The sequence below is a fragment of the Phodopus roborovskii genome, unplaced genomic scaffold (genome assembly GCF_943737965.1).
Source record: "Phodopus roborovskii unplaced genomic scaffold, PHOROB, whole genome shotgun sequence".
Lineage (NCBI taxonomy): Eukaryota > Metazoa > Chordata > Mammalia > Rodentia > Cricetidae > Phodopus > Phodopus roborovskii.
In genome coordinates this window covers 2,412,114-2,428,507 of record NW_026126407.1, presented here as the reverse complement: position 1 = coordinate 2,428,507, position 16,394 = coordinate 2,412,114, and the positions used below count along the sequence as shown (strand labels likewise).

The 16,394-nt window shown below is 50.6% G+C and overlaps 2 protein-coding genes across 5 annotated transcripts in view; one reads left to right on the top strand and one right to left on the bottom strand.

The window, feature by feature from the left end:
- Positions 1-16,394, top strand: part of Rhot1 (ras homolog family member T1) — a 375,056-nt gene that overhangs the window by 234,343 nt on the left and 124,319 nt on the right. The window lies entirely within an intron of this gene.
- Positions 2,850-16,394, bottom strand: part of Myo1d (myosin ID) — a 290,165-nt gene continuing 276,620 nt past the window's right edge. The window contains exon 22 of the mRNA XM_051179782.1: positions 2,850-5,029. Within this exon, the coding sequence (XP_051035739.1) occupies positions 4,873-5,029 (157 nt within the window). The 3' untranslated portion in view covers positions 2,850-4,872. The remainder of the gene's footprint in view (positions 5,030-16,394) is intronic.

Here is a 16,394-nt window from a genome sequence, read left to right as displayed (position 1 = left end):
GCCCACGGAAGTGCTAAAGCCCATGACATTTGTCCTACAAAGAAGGTGAGATCAGCTGATAGGGGTGCTGTGGTAATGGCGTCTCCCAGCCCTACCCCTTGTTAGTTTAAGCTATTTCCAAGCAGTTCGATTTTTCCCAGAGGTGAAGTTTTGCTATGTGCAACCTGGTGAGGCAGCTGCTTCTTGGAGACAATTGCAAGTAACTCCTGATTTCTTTGGAAGCTTGGTGACTCCAGCTGAGCACTTCCAGCTGCTGGGTGTGGTGCCCACCTATCCCTGGCGGAGACCACTCTCTGTGGAGTTTACTGGTTTTTCTAATTCTCCCAGACTGGTGGCTTGGGGTTTGGAAGCCGTCCAAGAGAAGGGAGTGAGTCTTCCTGCATGGCCCTCACTGCTGTGTTGGGGAACAAAGAGCAATGTGAAGATGCTCCCCAGGATTCCCTCTTTCTGTTCTGCTCCCCAGAGAGTGCTGGGATTGGGGGCCACAGCAGGGAAGGCAGAGGTTATCTTACATAGGATTAGGTTCCAGGTGGCTGCCACCTTCTGCACCAGCACTACTGAAAACCCACACAGAGAGAAAGCTGCGAAATTGAGGCAGAACCTTTCAGCTGATGTGTTCACAGAGGGGGGAAGAGGACCTGATCTGCTGGGACTAGAGAACCTCTGCCCATTTCCCTCAGCCAGGTCCCTAGAGAGCGGCCCCTGGGCCCTCATGAACTGATGTGGAGCTGGGGAGTCCTGTGAGGCTTGCTCAGCACAGGCCTAGCCGCAGCCTCCCTGGCCTGGCTTCACATGGCCTGTCTCCGATTCTGCTGCCACAGTGACCTGTGCAGGGAGCTTGATCAGGCAGCTGGCCCCCAGTATAGTGGAAGAGGAGCTTCAGTTATCCAGTCTAAGGAGGAGGGTGTGTGTTTGCAGCCTGCCCAGCTACTGAAGCCTGCCTGGAGCTGTTCACTGAGCTGCAATTGCAGGATTCCAGCTCTCCTGACTGTTTCCTTCTCTTTGTACTTTAAACAACAACAACAACAACAAAACATGTCCTTTTTTTTTTTTTTTTTTAATTTTTTTGAGGAGGTGCATACTTCCAGGAGTGGTTGGTGACTAAGAAAAGAACTCCCTAGCTCCATTGTGAAGCTGTGGTTCTCTCCCCTTGCATTGGCCATCAGTACTGTGCAAACGTACAACTGATAGACTTGAGTGTTCGAGCAATGAACCCATCCGACATGCTGCTATGAAGACACTTTTAGAACAAATACACACAAAATAGAAAAGAAAAAAAAAAAAAAGAAAAATGAAAAAATTCTACAAAAACCCCTTTTATTCTTCATTGCTTTTACAGTGGTACCGTGCATGCAAACCAGGAACATTTTGTGTCTTAAGAAAAATAACCTTAGAACAGATGGCTGTGGGGATCACGCCGTGCCGAGAACAAGCCACTGAAGCATAGTTCAGGGTTGGATTTTTCTCTTTTCCTTACAACCCTGAAGGGTTGGTATATTCTTTCCATGCAGTTATTAGAATTTAGTTTTGTTTCAGCAGTGTTAAACTTGCAATGAAAAGAAAATGTGCCATCCCCTGCCCCAGAATTATCCATAGCTGTCATCTGATACTGCTAATCACACACATGTGATGTATTTTTTTTTAAGTGAAATTTCTTCTGTAGCTCTTCTTTGACCAAACTGTGGATACTGTTAATTTATATTTGTCTCATTATGTATGTATGTATGTATGTATGTATGTATGTACGTATGTGTAGTGTGTTTGAGTATGTGTGGTTTATAATCTGAGTCATGAAGCTCAGTTTGGCTGTAATTTAATTCCCCTTCCCTTATTTTTATTTATTTTTGTACTGTGCTGATTCAATAAAATGCACTGACCATCCATCCATTACATCGACCTCTTTGTGGACCCGCCATTTGGGAGATTTGAGGGGCACCTTTAACGCATGATTTGTGTATGGAGAGGTTTATGCTGGACAGTTAGGGAAAGGGGTTGGAACAGGCTTCTGTGATTAAGAAAGCAGCACCAGCAAAAACCAGCTTTGGCTTAGTGGCTGGGCAGGTTCTCTCCAGGGGCTTCCTTTGTGGGGTCACATGACAGCCAGCTCAAGCCACAGAGGGCCAGACAGGTTTAAGCACAGCCTGGTCAGTGTTGGCCACCTCAGTCCTGCCTGGACATCTAGCCTTAGACTGTATATTGAGTCTCAGTGCCAAGACTACTGCTCCCACTGCCTTGTTCAATGCCAGCAGAGATGGGCAGGTGTCCTGGTGATCAACCAGTTTAGCTTCAGAGGAATCTAGTTCTAGGTCTTCAGGTGTGCCACTACCTCAGCTTGTGTGCAGTCTGCCTGTCAGCCTCAGGAAGAGGGCAATGAGGGCCTGTTCTCTGCTGTCCTTGTACCCACTGCTAGGTGCCTACAGCCCCCATGGTCTGCCAATGCCTGCAAGGCCCTCAGTGCTGAGCTCTTGGGTGCTAAGGTGCTCTGGGCCTCCACCTTACCGGTGGCCCCTGCTCCTAGGACCCAGCTGCCTTGCAAGAGGCCATGCTGGCCCTGCAGCTGCCGCAGGAATCCATGCTGTCTTTTGTGTGGATGTGCGTTTATTTCAGAAACATGTTCCCTTAGGATTCTAGAGCGTGCCCAGGCTCAATTCCAAGGCTGCCTCTTGCCTCTCCTCTTACACAGCTTGCTTCTCACTCCCCAACTTTTCTGTTCAAAAGCCTTGGGCAAATAACCCCTATTTTACACATTTGTGCTTGCTCCTACCTTCTGGCTACCTTCTGGGATGGCAGGTGACTATATAAACTAACATTTCAACATTTTTCAATGATAAACAGTATGTCTTTAAAAATAAGATTAAATGCTTTATTGCTCTTGATGGTAAATCAAAATATGCTTTAGAAATAAAGTTAATTTAATGGAAAGTAGGAATATATGCACCAAACCATACACTGCATTTCATTAAATAGAGAGACCCCACTCCATGTATACAATCACTATGTCCCATCCCTTCCCCTTACTGTGATCATTCACGTCCCCAATTCCAGGTCCTTCAGGTGCCACACTGACTTTTAGGTCATAAGAAAGTGCTCGTGGACAGGACAGTTCCTCAGTGAGAGGTTCTGGCCTGGATCAGGGGTCCCAGGCTATATCAGAAGGCAAGAGGAGAGCCTCCCCCCGCCCCCCAGCCTGCAGTCTGTGACTCCTTTGGCATGACCGGCTTTGGTGTGTATGAACACACTCAAGCACGGCTAGTTTAAAGCGACATGCTGAGGGAGGAAGTGGGAAGGAAAGGCGACAGTCCAGTCAGATGGCTGTCAGTGTCCACTGGTGATTGGCAAAACCGGGCTGGCAGTACCTCCTCACTGCACGGGCAGCTGACCAAGCTTGGAGGATGAGAAAGGATCCCGAGGACAGCATGGCAGCCAGAGCCTTTGTTGTTAACTGCCTGCAGTGTAAACGGTCCCACAGCTCTGCAAAAGGGGTTATGAGACCCAGTGGCTAGAACCACCTTGGTCAGCCAGGTGACTCCCTCAGGCCATGGGCAAGGCACAGGAGGTGACACACAGTCACTTGGTGGCTTAGGGGGCAGAGTCTGGCAGCAAGTGAGAAAAATGTGAGCCTGCTCTGTGAGCCCTGCTGCTCCTGCTGGTTATCTGTTCCCAGCCTTGTGTGTTAGGCTCTCATAGCAAGCCTGCGCTGCCCACAGGGCTCCTCATCCTCGGCAGCTGAGGTGGGGACAGGGGGCAGGGGTCTCAGGATGGCCTCTGAAACAGGCATGCTCTTCACTGGGCAGACACTGGCAAACTGGAAGCTCTTTCCCAGCAGGGGTTCGGGGCCAGGCTCCAGCAGACAGGTATGAGGCATAGCTGGGCACCCTGGCCTGGCCTGCAGTGCCAGGACTCCAAATCTTCGCTGCAGCTTTGTCCCACCTCCCACAGCTGGGTCCTGTGTGCTCTGGCTTCCCCATGAGTCCCAGTTCTGCGGTGAGGAGGAGGAGGAGGCATGGCTAGCTGAGTTAGGGGAATGGGCCAAGCTAGGTACCACCCTCCCCTCACATGTCCTGACTGTGGTTATAGCAGAGGGAACATCTGACTAGCAGCCTGGCAGTCTTCAGGAAGGTTAGGGTGACTGACCCTTGAATAGCAACAGGGCATCTCTATGGGAGGAAGTGGTCAGAAAGCCCTGGTCTGGAACCTTGGTGGCAAAGATGTCCCAGGGACTGCTCTGGAAGGAGGGACCCCTGGCTGAACATGGCTGAGGGGTGGCTTCACAGGCAAATTTGTCACCTGCTGCCTTTGGCTGACTGCTGGGGTGGGGCTTGTGCTAAGGCTGCAACCACGTGGGGGAAGGAAGGTATCAGGTAGGTCACAGAGCAGGGCTAATCCTCTGCGCATGGACACTAGCTCCAAAGCTCTAGGAGAATGTGTCTTTGGCTGAAGAAACTGTCCTGTGCTCCGGGTCACCTACCCTTCTGCTGGGTCAGCAGTGGCCACTGGCCTTTTCCCAACTACAGGTACTATCCAGTTGCTTGTGGGGTGAAAGGTGGTCTAGCTGTCAGCCCAGGAGGCTGCAGAGGGTCTTTGGTTTCCTGAGCAGCAGGGACCATGGAAAGTTGCGAGAACAGAGGCAGGGGCAGAAGGCCAGGCGGGACCCTCATGAGCGGGGCCTCAGAGAAGGCAGAGGACCCTGCTCACTGGAGGTCCTTGCAAGCTGATTTCTAGTGATATTAGAGGGCAGAAGGCAATTAGCTGGGCTCCTGGGATGCCGAGCAAGGTGGAACGTGTATGGGGATGGAGAGGCTGAGGGCCCGGCCAGCCTTGTGCCAGGCTCAGGCTCTTGCTCCCCCTGGCCAGACCTCTGATGTGCAGCACTCAGTTTCCTGGCACACTGAGGATGAAGCCGGAGCGGTTCTTGGTGAAGTCGGGCTGTGGCTGGTTAAGCCGGGTCTCCACAGAGACGGTGCATTTCTTCCCATGCAGGCTGCACTGCACCGGGTTGGTGACGTTCACTTGAAGGTGGCGCTTCTCACTGGAAAGAAGGGAAAAGATAGGCCAGGCAGACAGTGAGTGGGCAGACACAGAATTGTGTGGTTTCCTTGGCAACCCCCAGGGCCCTGCCATTTGCCAGGCTCCTGTGGGGTGGCAGCTTCAGGGTTCAACCTGCTTTCTTCCAGGGTACCCGCAGAGGCTTGGAGGGGAGCCCAGAGGGTAGGGGAGGAGTCAATGGCACTGAGGTGTGTGCTATGGCCGGCAGGTGCTGGCAAGGCAGAACTGGCCATCTGGGGAACCCTGTGTGCTGCTGGGCCAGGGAGGCGGATGTGGCTGCGACATCGTCACCAGGGCTGGGCTGAGTCATTTGGGCTTTAGGTGTTCCAGGAAAAAGGGTGTCAGGGCTCTGACTCATGACAGTTATCTCTGATTGCCAAAAGGGAGACTAGGATTCCCCCTAGCCCCCCAAGGAATGTCTGCCTCGAATCCAGTAGGCTGTTTGTCATGGAGTCTGCCCATCAGAACTGAGGCTGAGCCCTAGGGTACAATAGGTCTGTGATCCCAGTTACTTGGGTGGTTGAGTCAGGAAGACAGTAAGTTCAAGGCCAACCTGGGCTACAGGGTAAGTTTACAGCTAGCCTGGGCACTGTCTGAGACCCTGTGTCAAAATAAGAACTTGGAAAGTCCTGGAGATAGAGACAGCTCATTGGTAGAGCATTTGCCTAGCATGTGTGAGAATCTGGGTTCAATCCCCAGGGCGCTATCCACATCAACCAAATCAAAGTAGGTCTGTGTTGACCCTACACGTGAAGGCTCTTCCCACTTTGGAGCTAGGGGAACCAGGCTTTGCCACAGAGCCCAGACAGCCTGCAGACAGTCCTCACTGTCTGGCTGCTTCAGACCAGGCAGATGGATGGTATCTCACTTCCTGTCCACCAGAGGCCTGAGTAGGGTCAGCCTGGGAGGCAGGACTTCCTTGCTGAGTGGAGGCCCACTCGGGGATGGCCTGCTGCGCTCTCCCTGCTGGGGAACTGTTAGTCCTCGCCTCCAGCAATGCACACTGTGCTGAACATACTTGGGCTGCTGCTTATTTTAACCCTGAGAAACTTATAAGTAGGCTGGCACCTAGCGTGCGTACACATGCCACCAGCACGTCCCACAGGGCGCCTCAATGCTGCTGCATCATTTTTCTTTCAGTTGCAAGGGGAGAGAGAAAGGCTTGCTGCCTTAGGAACTTGCGGTTAGGATGGGCAAGGATCCCTTCACTGTTGCGGCGGAGGCTGCATGGCAGGGGTGAGCAGGCTGGGTCTTCTGAACACACCTGGTCTTTGTTAAGGGAGCTCCCAGCACTGGACGCTGAATACGAGGTGGCTGTGGCCACCTTGCAGTAGGAAGCCAGGGCCGAGGCCAGCCTGCACAGGCTCTCCTTGTACTCGTCAAGCACTAGCTGGTCCAGAAGACCCAGTTGTTTAGATGCTGATCACACTGCATGACATGCTACTGCTCCCAAGGGATCAATGTGTGCTGAGCATGGGTGCTTCCTGCAGCACTGACCCCAGGGCATGGTGTCCAGGGATACTTGGTGGCACCTACCCCAGAAGGCCCCAGGGTTGGAGAAATTGAGGTGGTTTCCTACCTGCCTCATTAGTCATGATGCTGAGGCAGGAATGGAAGGAAGCAGGAGAACATATGGGTACTAAGATTCAAATATTTAATATCTTGTTGGCCACAGCTGGGCTTAAATATTTTTACCCAGAGTTGGACATAAAAATAGCAGAGCCCATCAGAGGCTGTGATTCAGGTTCTTTTCCGTTCCCTTGGGAACCAAGGGGCTCTGTAGGTTAGCTACATGACCCTTGGCTGCCGTGGGTGTGTGTGGTCCCCTGTGGCCTCACACTGGCCCATAGCAGGCAACATACCAGCTCTAAGGATGCCTCTGGACAGGACGGTTCCCTTGCTCCTGTCAACCCAGGTCTTTTGGGTCCTGCTCTACTCAAGCCCTTTGGGGACCATCATTCTGCCCTCCTCTTTCCGATGGGATTAGGAAAGCAGTATGCACACTGGCTTCTCCCAAATTCTCTGGGAATGGGCTCTAGAGGGGCCAAAGATTTGGTCAGTTTGAGAAACTAACATGACAAGAGTCACCGGCATGCTGGCCATGTTCCTGCTGATGAGCCTTTTCTCAGCCTGGTCCCTTGGCCAGAGTGTCGCCAGCAGGGTCGTCATGGTCTCCCGTTCCTCCTCTTTCTGGTGTTTGGGGACAGCTCTAGTTTTGGTGTGGTGGGTGGGGAGAGCATCCCGGGAATGTCTTGAAAACACAGCTCTGATGTCACGGGGTTAAGAGGCCACAGACTCTGCTTTTCTTCTTTCCTGTCAGTCCACAGGCAGTCAGTGTACAGCAAACACTGGCTGGGATAGGAAGCAGACAGAGGGGAGGAGGGAGACAGTCCTCCTTTCTCAGGAACCTTCCAGCAGAAAGCTGAGCAGAACCATGCCTGGAGGGCAGTGAGGCTGGCCTCCCCCTACTTCCAGAGGTGGCTGCCCCTGGAGATGGAGGATAGACCTCAGTGGGGAGGAAAGCAGGATCTGGGGAACTGGATTCTTCTGCACTATAATGCAGACAACTCTGGGTCTCTCTTCCTCTGACATGTGGTGGCCCCCACCTCCCAAGGAGGAGCTCTCCCCCTACCCAAAAAAGTGGCTGTCTATTCTCTTCCTCCCAAGGCCAGACCTGACCCTCAGCCTGCTCTAGGGAGCTTGCTGGAGTGGCCGTGTCCTGCTCCTCTGGTGACATGGGGAGTAAAGGGCCCCAGTACAGACATGAGAGGTTTGTCTTCATTGCCACACCCAGCCATGCTTCTGGGCCTGCCGCCCCTATCCCCAATTTCCAGGATTACCCTCCATAGAGTGAGAGTCAATTAGGATGCATGCCATGCCTCCACATCCTTCTCTAGTCTCTTCTTTCCTTTTTTTTTTTTTTTTTTTCTTTCTCTTTTGAGATGAAATCTCGTTGAATTTAGGTCAGGCTGGCCTCGAACTCATGATCAATCCTCCTGCTTCAGCCTCCTGATGTGGGGATTACTGTATGAGCCACTTCTGCCAACTCTCCAATCTAGACCTCTGGAAAGTTTGTTCTAAGCCCATGTGATTGCTTCTGAATCATTCGGGATCTTTAACTACCAGGCTGGGGCTACGGGCCTGGGTTCCAGTCCTGTTGGCGCTTGGGCTTGCCCAAGCCCCTGTGAGTCTCTTACAGCTACCAGGTACACATGAGATTCTCCTCTTCACTGCTGTGGTGGGGTGAGGCGTTCATCATCATCATCCCACCATCTGTTCTCCAGCTTTTACCCAGTATTTACCTCACGGCGCTGAGCCTCAGGAATACAGAAACTAAGTGGATGCTTGGGGACAGGGTCTTTTCCTGTCTCCTGGGATCTGCAGTCTGGTGACCAGTGCACAGAGGCCATTTAGAAAGATGTGAGCTCTGTCTGTGGAGTGGACACTATCCAGAGGGAGTTGCACTCTTTCAGCCAAGTGCTGAGGACCTCCAGGAGAGTTGGTTCAGGAGAGCCACTGTTACAGACTTGCTTATTGCTCTCTGCACGTGTTCATGTAGCTCACAACCCACAGCTGCTTCTGTTATGAACAGCCCCCGCCTAGCGCTGTATATCCTGGGTATTCTCAACTTGTGTTAAAACCTGACAGGTGTGGGGGTGTTTATGCCATATGCATGGCTTGACTTTCCATGTTTGGAATACAGGTTCCTGGAGGTGAGGGGGTCTCAGAGGGGCTGGAGTGCTGCACTTGGAGGTTCAGAAGGGCTTCTGGTACTGATGGGCAAGTCTAGACAGGTCATTGGTCCTGGGCTTGCTGGGTCAGCATGCCAGCACAGGCCTCAGGGCACTGCAGACAGCCCCCTCTCAGCTCTTTATTCATAGTTACTCCAGCCTCACAATGGGGGGGGGCAGTGTGCTCAAATAGCCATGGTCTCCCTAGGCCCAAAACACCCACTCAAACTCAAGAAGGGAGGAGACAGCTCCTCAGCAAAGAAGGACTTGGTGTGGTCACTGTGAGAAATGGGGTGTCCCAGACTGCTGTTCTTTTCCTTGGCATAGCTCTGAATGACTTGGTGCCAGGCCATCTTTGTGAGGCTGCTGTAGGGTTTGGAAGAAGAGGGGGTTGAGCTCTAAGAGAACAATGGGGCAGAGAGAAGCAGCTTTGGAGGGTTCTGCTGCTACTCACACATATTGCATGCACAAAGGAAAATCCAGCTCCAGCTTAGCTTCCCAGTTCCTCAGTGTACTAACAACCATCACACGGGCTAGCAATTCCCTCCCAAGTGTATGCCAAAGAAAATTGAGAACGGGTGTTCAGACACCAATTTTCACAGCAGAAGTATTTACAAAAGGCAGTCCATCAGTGGTTGAATGGATCAACAAAGTGTGGTATATCCATTCACTAGGCTATTACTGTCCAATAGAATATTGTTCAGCAATAAAAGGAATAAAGTATCAATATAGTAATGAGCTTGGAAAGAAGCCAGCTATATCAGGCCACACTGTAAGACTCCATTATGGGACTGTCCCCACTAGACACATCAACAGAGACAGGGTAGCTCAGCTGTTGCAAGGGGTATCAGGGAGGGGCGGGGGTGGGAAAGCTGCTTAGGAGGTTTCCCTTTGGGGTGGTAGAAATAATATATGAGTAGAGAGAGGGAATGGCTGTATAACACTGTGTCCACAGTAGATATGATGGTCAGGGTGGGAGTTTGTCTGTAATAGGGTTTAGAGAACAAAAAGGAGAAAACATGGTTTTAGGATAACTTTTTAAAATTTATTTGGAGACAGGGTTTCCCTATGTAACTGGCTGTCCTTGAACTCACGCTATTGCTATTGGCCAGGCTGGCCTTGAACTCAGCAATCTGCCTGCCAAGTGCTGGGACTAAAGGCATGTACCACCACTGACCAGCTTTAGAGAAAGTTCTAATTTTAAGTTCAACAAATGACTGAAGTACAGTAAGACTGAACATGGTGGCTCACACCTTTAATCACAGCATTCAGGAGGCTACAGAGTGAGACTCCATCAAAGCAGCAAGAGGTTTTGTGTGTCTCTGGAGCTGGTGTGGTCTCAGTAGGCACAGGACAGTGGCTGCCACCGTGGGGAGCAGAGCCGGGGCTCTGGCCTGAGCCTCGGCACACACTGGGGTCTTTACAGAGTCAGGATTCTTCCCTCATTTTAGCAGAGAATGGAGAGGGAGACAGGGTAGCTCCCTCTGATGGTGTGCCAAGCCAAATGACAGCTGCTGAGGGAGGCTGGCTGTGGGGGAGGGGCCTTCCCTCCCCAGCTTCTGTTACAGGATTTAGTGGCTCAGCAAATTGTGGCATTTGGGGACTTTCATCTCATATCATCTGTTCTCAGCCATCATTGCAGGCAAATGGCCCTTATCAAGTGACTTTCTTTCCCTCTTCACTTAAGATTCTCATCTTCTCATTAGAGCAGCTGTGGGTAAGAATGGATCAGCGTGACAACATGGCCCCAGTGCTTGCTGTGCACCCCCAGGCCCTGTACAAAGGGGACAGCCATGTGTCCAGGAGGTGAATCAGCCCAGAAGAATGTCCCTCCTTGTCCAGGCGCCTAGTCAGCTGGGAAATGCAGTCTCCAGACTGAAGCTAACCCAAGAAAGTGGCCCAAGAGGTTGCAGGCAGTCTGGGAGGGACTTTGGGAGGGACAGGAGTGTCCCTGTGAAGCTAGAGCTGTGCTCTCTCCTGGCTGGCCACAGGATATGGACCAGAGAGATGAAAAGTCTTATGCTCTGCAACCCACTCCACTGGATGTCACTAGGGCATGAAGCACACTCTAGCTCACACTGTAGCTCTTTCCTGTGTGCTTTGCTTCAGGAAGCAGGTTCCCTGCTGATGCCACGCCCCAGAGGGCAGCTCTTTCAAAACCCTGCTGGGGAAGCATACTTCTGTTTTGGTCAGGGTTGCACCACAGCTGCTTCTAAAGTGAGCCAAGGAGTCTGGCTCCTGTGTAGGCTGGAGCCAGAGGTGCTGCACTTCCTGTCTCTGGAGCCCTTTCTGTATGTGTCACTGGTAAGGGACCAGGCAAAACCATGTAGCAGCCATGAAGCAGCTCGGTACCCTAGGGCTTCACCCATGTCTGAGCTGCTTTGGGGTCCAGACCCAGGCAGGTGAACCCACTCTGTCCTCAATGTGTCCTTTCTTCTCCTTAAGGTGCTCCTAAGTCTTCCCTGTCCACTGAGTATTCAGGGTGTGCTGTGCAATGTCCAAACCAGCGCTTCTCAGCCTTCCCAAGGCTGCAGCCCTTTAACACAGTTCCTCATGCTGTGGTGACCCCAGCCATAAAATTATTTCTGTTGCTACTTCATACTATAATTTTGCTACTGATATGAATTATAATGTAAATATTCTGGGACATAGAGGCTTGTCAAAAGGGTCGCGGCCCCACATGTTGAGAACCACTGCTCCAGATCAAGATCATGGATCTAGAAGAGCCAACTCTTGCATCTGACAGGAGGTGGTAAACTAATACTGTGTACTGGGGCACAGGCCACACAGACAGAAGAGGCATTTGGTCACGGTGGCTGAGGCGAATTTCCCCCCAAGGAGGTGGCATCTGGGCTGAGTCTCAAGGATAAAAAGTGCTCTTGCAGGAGCCCTCCTGGCTTTATTCTCTCATTCTCAGTTATTGCCGCACGTTCATTAGATTTTATGTTACCACATAGTGGTAACACCCATCCATATGGTTTTAATGACAGATAATGACCTAATTGTCCGCATTCAAGCATGAGGTTCCAGCACATTCTTAGCCACTTGCGAGAGACCCCTCAACACTCTCAGGAGACTGTCTTCACAGGAGCCACACTGAGCACACCCTCTTGGCCTCATCCCTAGTCAACCCTGTCAAGAGCCCAGCCTAGACACCCTCCTCTCAGAGGCCAGCAGCTGGCAACCAGCAAGCTTCTACTACCCGCGCAGGCCAGAGCCAGTTTTCCAGACTGCCCTGTCTCAGCCTCTTCTGGTGACCATTGTGGCCCAACTGGTTTCTGCCTTCTGTGCCCCACACCCTGCTTGCTTCATATACATTCCACACATCCTCCATGCTGTGAGCAGACTCTGGAACAGGCACCCAGGGGGCCTGCCACTCCCTGCTGCCATTCACTCTCCATTCCCCTCATTCCTCCCAGCTCAGAGTGTGGCGCTCTGTTGTGCTTATCCCAGTAAGGGACAGACGTGGCAAGCCTAGCTCCCACATGAGGCTCAGTGTTGTGCTCTAGAGAGAGCGTGAGAGCCACAATGGGGACCTGCAGTAGGAGTTGAAGGCTGGGCTGGGCTCCAAGTGCTGGCTTGAGCATGGTCATGGCCAGCATTTCACTGAGGAGTAAGAGGCATAGCCCGTGGTCTGGACCCTCCGTACGCTGCACAGTCTGTGCAAAGAACACAGAAGCAGCGTGCCTTTCAGAGGGGCAGGGAAGCACCAGGCAGGGGACAAACAGGAAAAGACAGGACTCCAGCCCTCTGTGACTCTGAAGAGTAAACCCGCTGTAGACCACCAGAGGCAAGAGGACAAGAAGGCTGCTTGCAGAGGACCATGGCCTCATCACACAGGCAGAGACCACGAAACATTGCCAGCTTTAGCTGTTGTGTGATCACTGCAGGACACACCATATGGGGCTAGAGGGCCCAGGGAGGCAGGGCAAATGAACAGAAAACACAGAGCATACAGCTCACAGGGGTGCAGCTCTTCTCAGAACTATAGTGGATGCGCCTAAATGGTGGCTTAAGACTGTGTTGAAGGACTGGGAAGTAGAATCCACAAGGCTCTGGGTTTGATCCCCAGCACTGAAACAAGACAATGTTGAGCTAAAATCCTGGATGTAGGTAATATGGAAAACAGTGAACATTCCAGCTCCTCTTATTTGGGAGGACAGGGAAAAGGAGGGTGAACTTTGGGCTTTTTTCACAGGAACACAGGTGAGAAAAAGATCAAATGAAACAAGAACGGAGGCTGTAATGATAATAACTCTCCAAGAAGAAGAGAGATGAAAACTTGGATATCCAGGAGAAGGTGCAGGGAGGGAACAAGGGAACAAAAGGGCCCGAGAAACATGAGAACAAAGTCACCAATAGGACCACCCAAACGCGAACTTAACAAGGAGGGTCTATGCTGACTGCATGGGGAAAAGCCTATAAGGCCTCAACACTATACAAAGAACTACAGGTAGCTGAGGAAAGCTGGGCATGGGAAAGGTGGCCTTCCGGGGGAAGGCACACTAACTGGGCCAGTGCCTAATGGCCAGTCCTATGAACATATATGTGACATTATACAATTCAACAGGTTTTATATATAGGAGTGTATATGTATAAATATAAATATATATATTCATATAATAACAATGAGAAAAAGAGGCCTTGAATTGGAAGGAATATGGAGAGGCTTGAAGAGAGGAAAGGGAAGGAAGAAATGGTGTAATTATAATCCCAAAAAGCTATATTGTGGAGGCTGGAGAGATGGCTCAGCAGTTAAGAACACTGACTACTCTTCCAGAGCTTCTGAGTTCAATTCCCAGCACCCACATAGTAGCTCACAACTCCAGTGAACCTGATACCCTCACACAGACATACATGCAAAACACCAATAAAGTAAAAATAAGTTAAAAAAAACAAAACAAAAACAAAACCGTGGTGGTTTTGAAAGAAAATGGCACCCAAAGAGAGTGGCACTATTAGTAGTGTGGCTTTGTTGGAGTGGGCATGGCCTTATTGGAGGACATGTGTCATGGTGGAGGTGGGTCTTGAAGTCTCATATATGCTCAAGCCACACCCAGTGTCATAGTTCACTTCCTGTTGCCTTTGGATTAAGATGTAAGGACTCAACTCCAGCACCATGTCTGCCTGCACGCTGCCATGCTCTCTGCCACGATGATAATGGACTGAACCTTGTAAGCCGCCACCTCAACTAAATGTTTTCCTTACAAGAGTTACAATGATCATGATGTCTCTTCACAGCAAGAGAAACCCTAACTAAGATACACATGTCAACAATGTGGTTGCTGCTGAGCTTGACAACTTGAGTGCACTTCCCAGTATCTTCATAGTGGAAGGAGAGAACTGACCATTTTAACATGCACATACGTGTGTAAACACACAAATAAATGGAAATTTAAAGAAAGAATGCACAACCACATAGAATATTCATAGATAGCAGGTGGTGAACACACCTTTGATCTCAACACTTGGGAGGCAGAGGCAGGCAGATCTTTGCGTTCAAAGGCAGCCTGGTCTACAGAGTGAGTTTCAGAACAGGTTCCAAAGCTACAAAAAGAAACCCTGTCTCGATAAAACAAAAAAGGCTGCTGGGCAGTGGTGGCGCATGCCTTTAATCCCAGCACTTAGGAAGACAGAGACAAGTAGATCTCTGTGAGTTCGAGACCAGCCTGGTCTACAGAATGAATTCCAGGACAGTCAGATAGGCAGGGAAACCCTGTCTTGAAACAAACAAGAAACCAGAGAAAGGAAGAAAGAAAGCAGGCAAGCAAGCAGCTGGAGTTAATTGAATGCTGAGATACTACCCAGAAGATGTATGTGTCTAGTACCTATGCAGCTTTCATGTGGGGTTGCTGATTGGGCAGATGGTGGTTGGGCAGCTATCAGATCCAGGTGTGGGCCCAGAGGTGGCAAGGGAATGTTCATATGTAGTGTGATGAAGGGTTCACAAGGAACACTCACTATTCATAGAATGCCTTTTGAGACTTGGAAGGCCCACATGTACTTGCCCTGTAAACCTTATAGCCCAGGAAATGCCTTGTTTCTAATGAGATTCTAAGGGAGATAAAAACATTTGAGAGGATGGAGAATATGTGAGTGGGTAGATTTTGTTTTCCAGGAGCAGGCGTTGAGTAAGGGTCTCATAGATGCTGGACTTGTAGATTCCCTACCACTGGTCACTTTACACAGCAGGACTGATGGGGTTCAGAACATGACATCGATGAACATGCCATTCTTATGTCCTGAGGGTTGATGGAGATGAGTGGACCCTCAATCTCTGTATATCTCTTAATGTATGCTACCAAGGTCTGTATTTCCAGTGATCACTAGGCTGTCTGATGCCTATGGATGCATGGCAGCATGCCTTGGGCTAACTGTTAATAAGGGTCTTGGGATGGGGCAGGGATTGGAAATCATCCATTTAAAAGGACTTACCCTGTAATAGGCACTGCGTTAAACACTATACATGCGTCATCTCATGTAATCCCTTCCAAAGCTGTCATGGGGACTGCCATAGAGCAGGAAGCAGAGGCTTAGGCCAAGTAACTTCTCCACGCTGGAAAACGGCACACCCCGAGTATCTGCCTCTCCAGAGACACTTTCAACCTCTGTTCTGTTTGTATGCATTTAAGTGCTGTCCTAGAGTTGTGGAGGGCATGCTTCTGTAGCATTGGGATTCACCAGCCCTGGGCCATGGTGAGTCACAGGAAAAAGCATTTGCATCAGTGGCTGTGGTTGGACACTGACCTGGAGCCAGGACCCCACCACTAGCCCTCTCTGGGGTTGGACAAGGACTCATGGCCACAACCCCACACCTGCTCTCCCTGGGATTAGACGCTGATTCACAGTCACTCCATCACCATTGGCTCTCCCTGGGGTTGGACCCTGGCCTGCAGGCATGACCCTACAGTGGCCTGCTTACCTCTCTTGCCTTTTTCTTGTTGGGTGTTGCTCCTTCCATTCCTCACCTTCCACCAGGCCAGAAGACAGATGCTTCCAGACACAGTGATGCTGTCTGAAGGGTACGCTCCTGGTATCTGGAGAGCTAGTGTGGAATTTTTGATTTCCTGCAGTACCTTTCCTCCCTTTCCAGTTTTAGACTAAACCCAGGCCCTTGTAGGCTAGGCAGGCCCTCTCCACTAAGCTCCACATCCAGTCCTTCAGGACACATTCTATGGGGAAGATCATTGCTTTACAGATATTCCGGGTGCTCTTTCTGTCAACTAAAAGGTTCTGTGTGGACCCTAGCAGCCCTGAGCTGGCAAGATGGCTGATGACATGCTGGAAGTTGAACATCCTCAGGGCAGGGCCTATGATTTATCCCTGCCCCAATCAGAGCTGCAGCTGTGAGAATGCTCCATTTTAACTCCATAGTCTATTACTCTCTCAGGGCTCATTCCCCTGTCTCTACCAAAATGTCCAAATTAATGCTGTGTATTAGGGATGATGCAACCTTTCAAAACCAAACTACCAAGATGCAGTGTGGTTACAGCTCTCTCAAATACAAACAACAACAAAACCCAGAAGTAACAAACCATTAACAAGACCTTTACTACAAGAGAATAGGGCCAGCAGCCTAGCAGACTATACCATAGTGTGCAGAAAGCATGGCTTCCT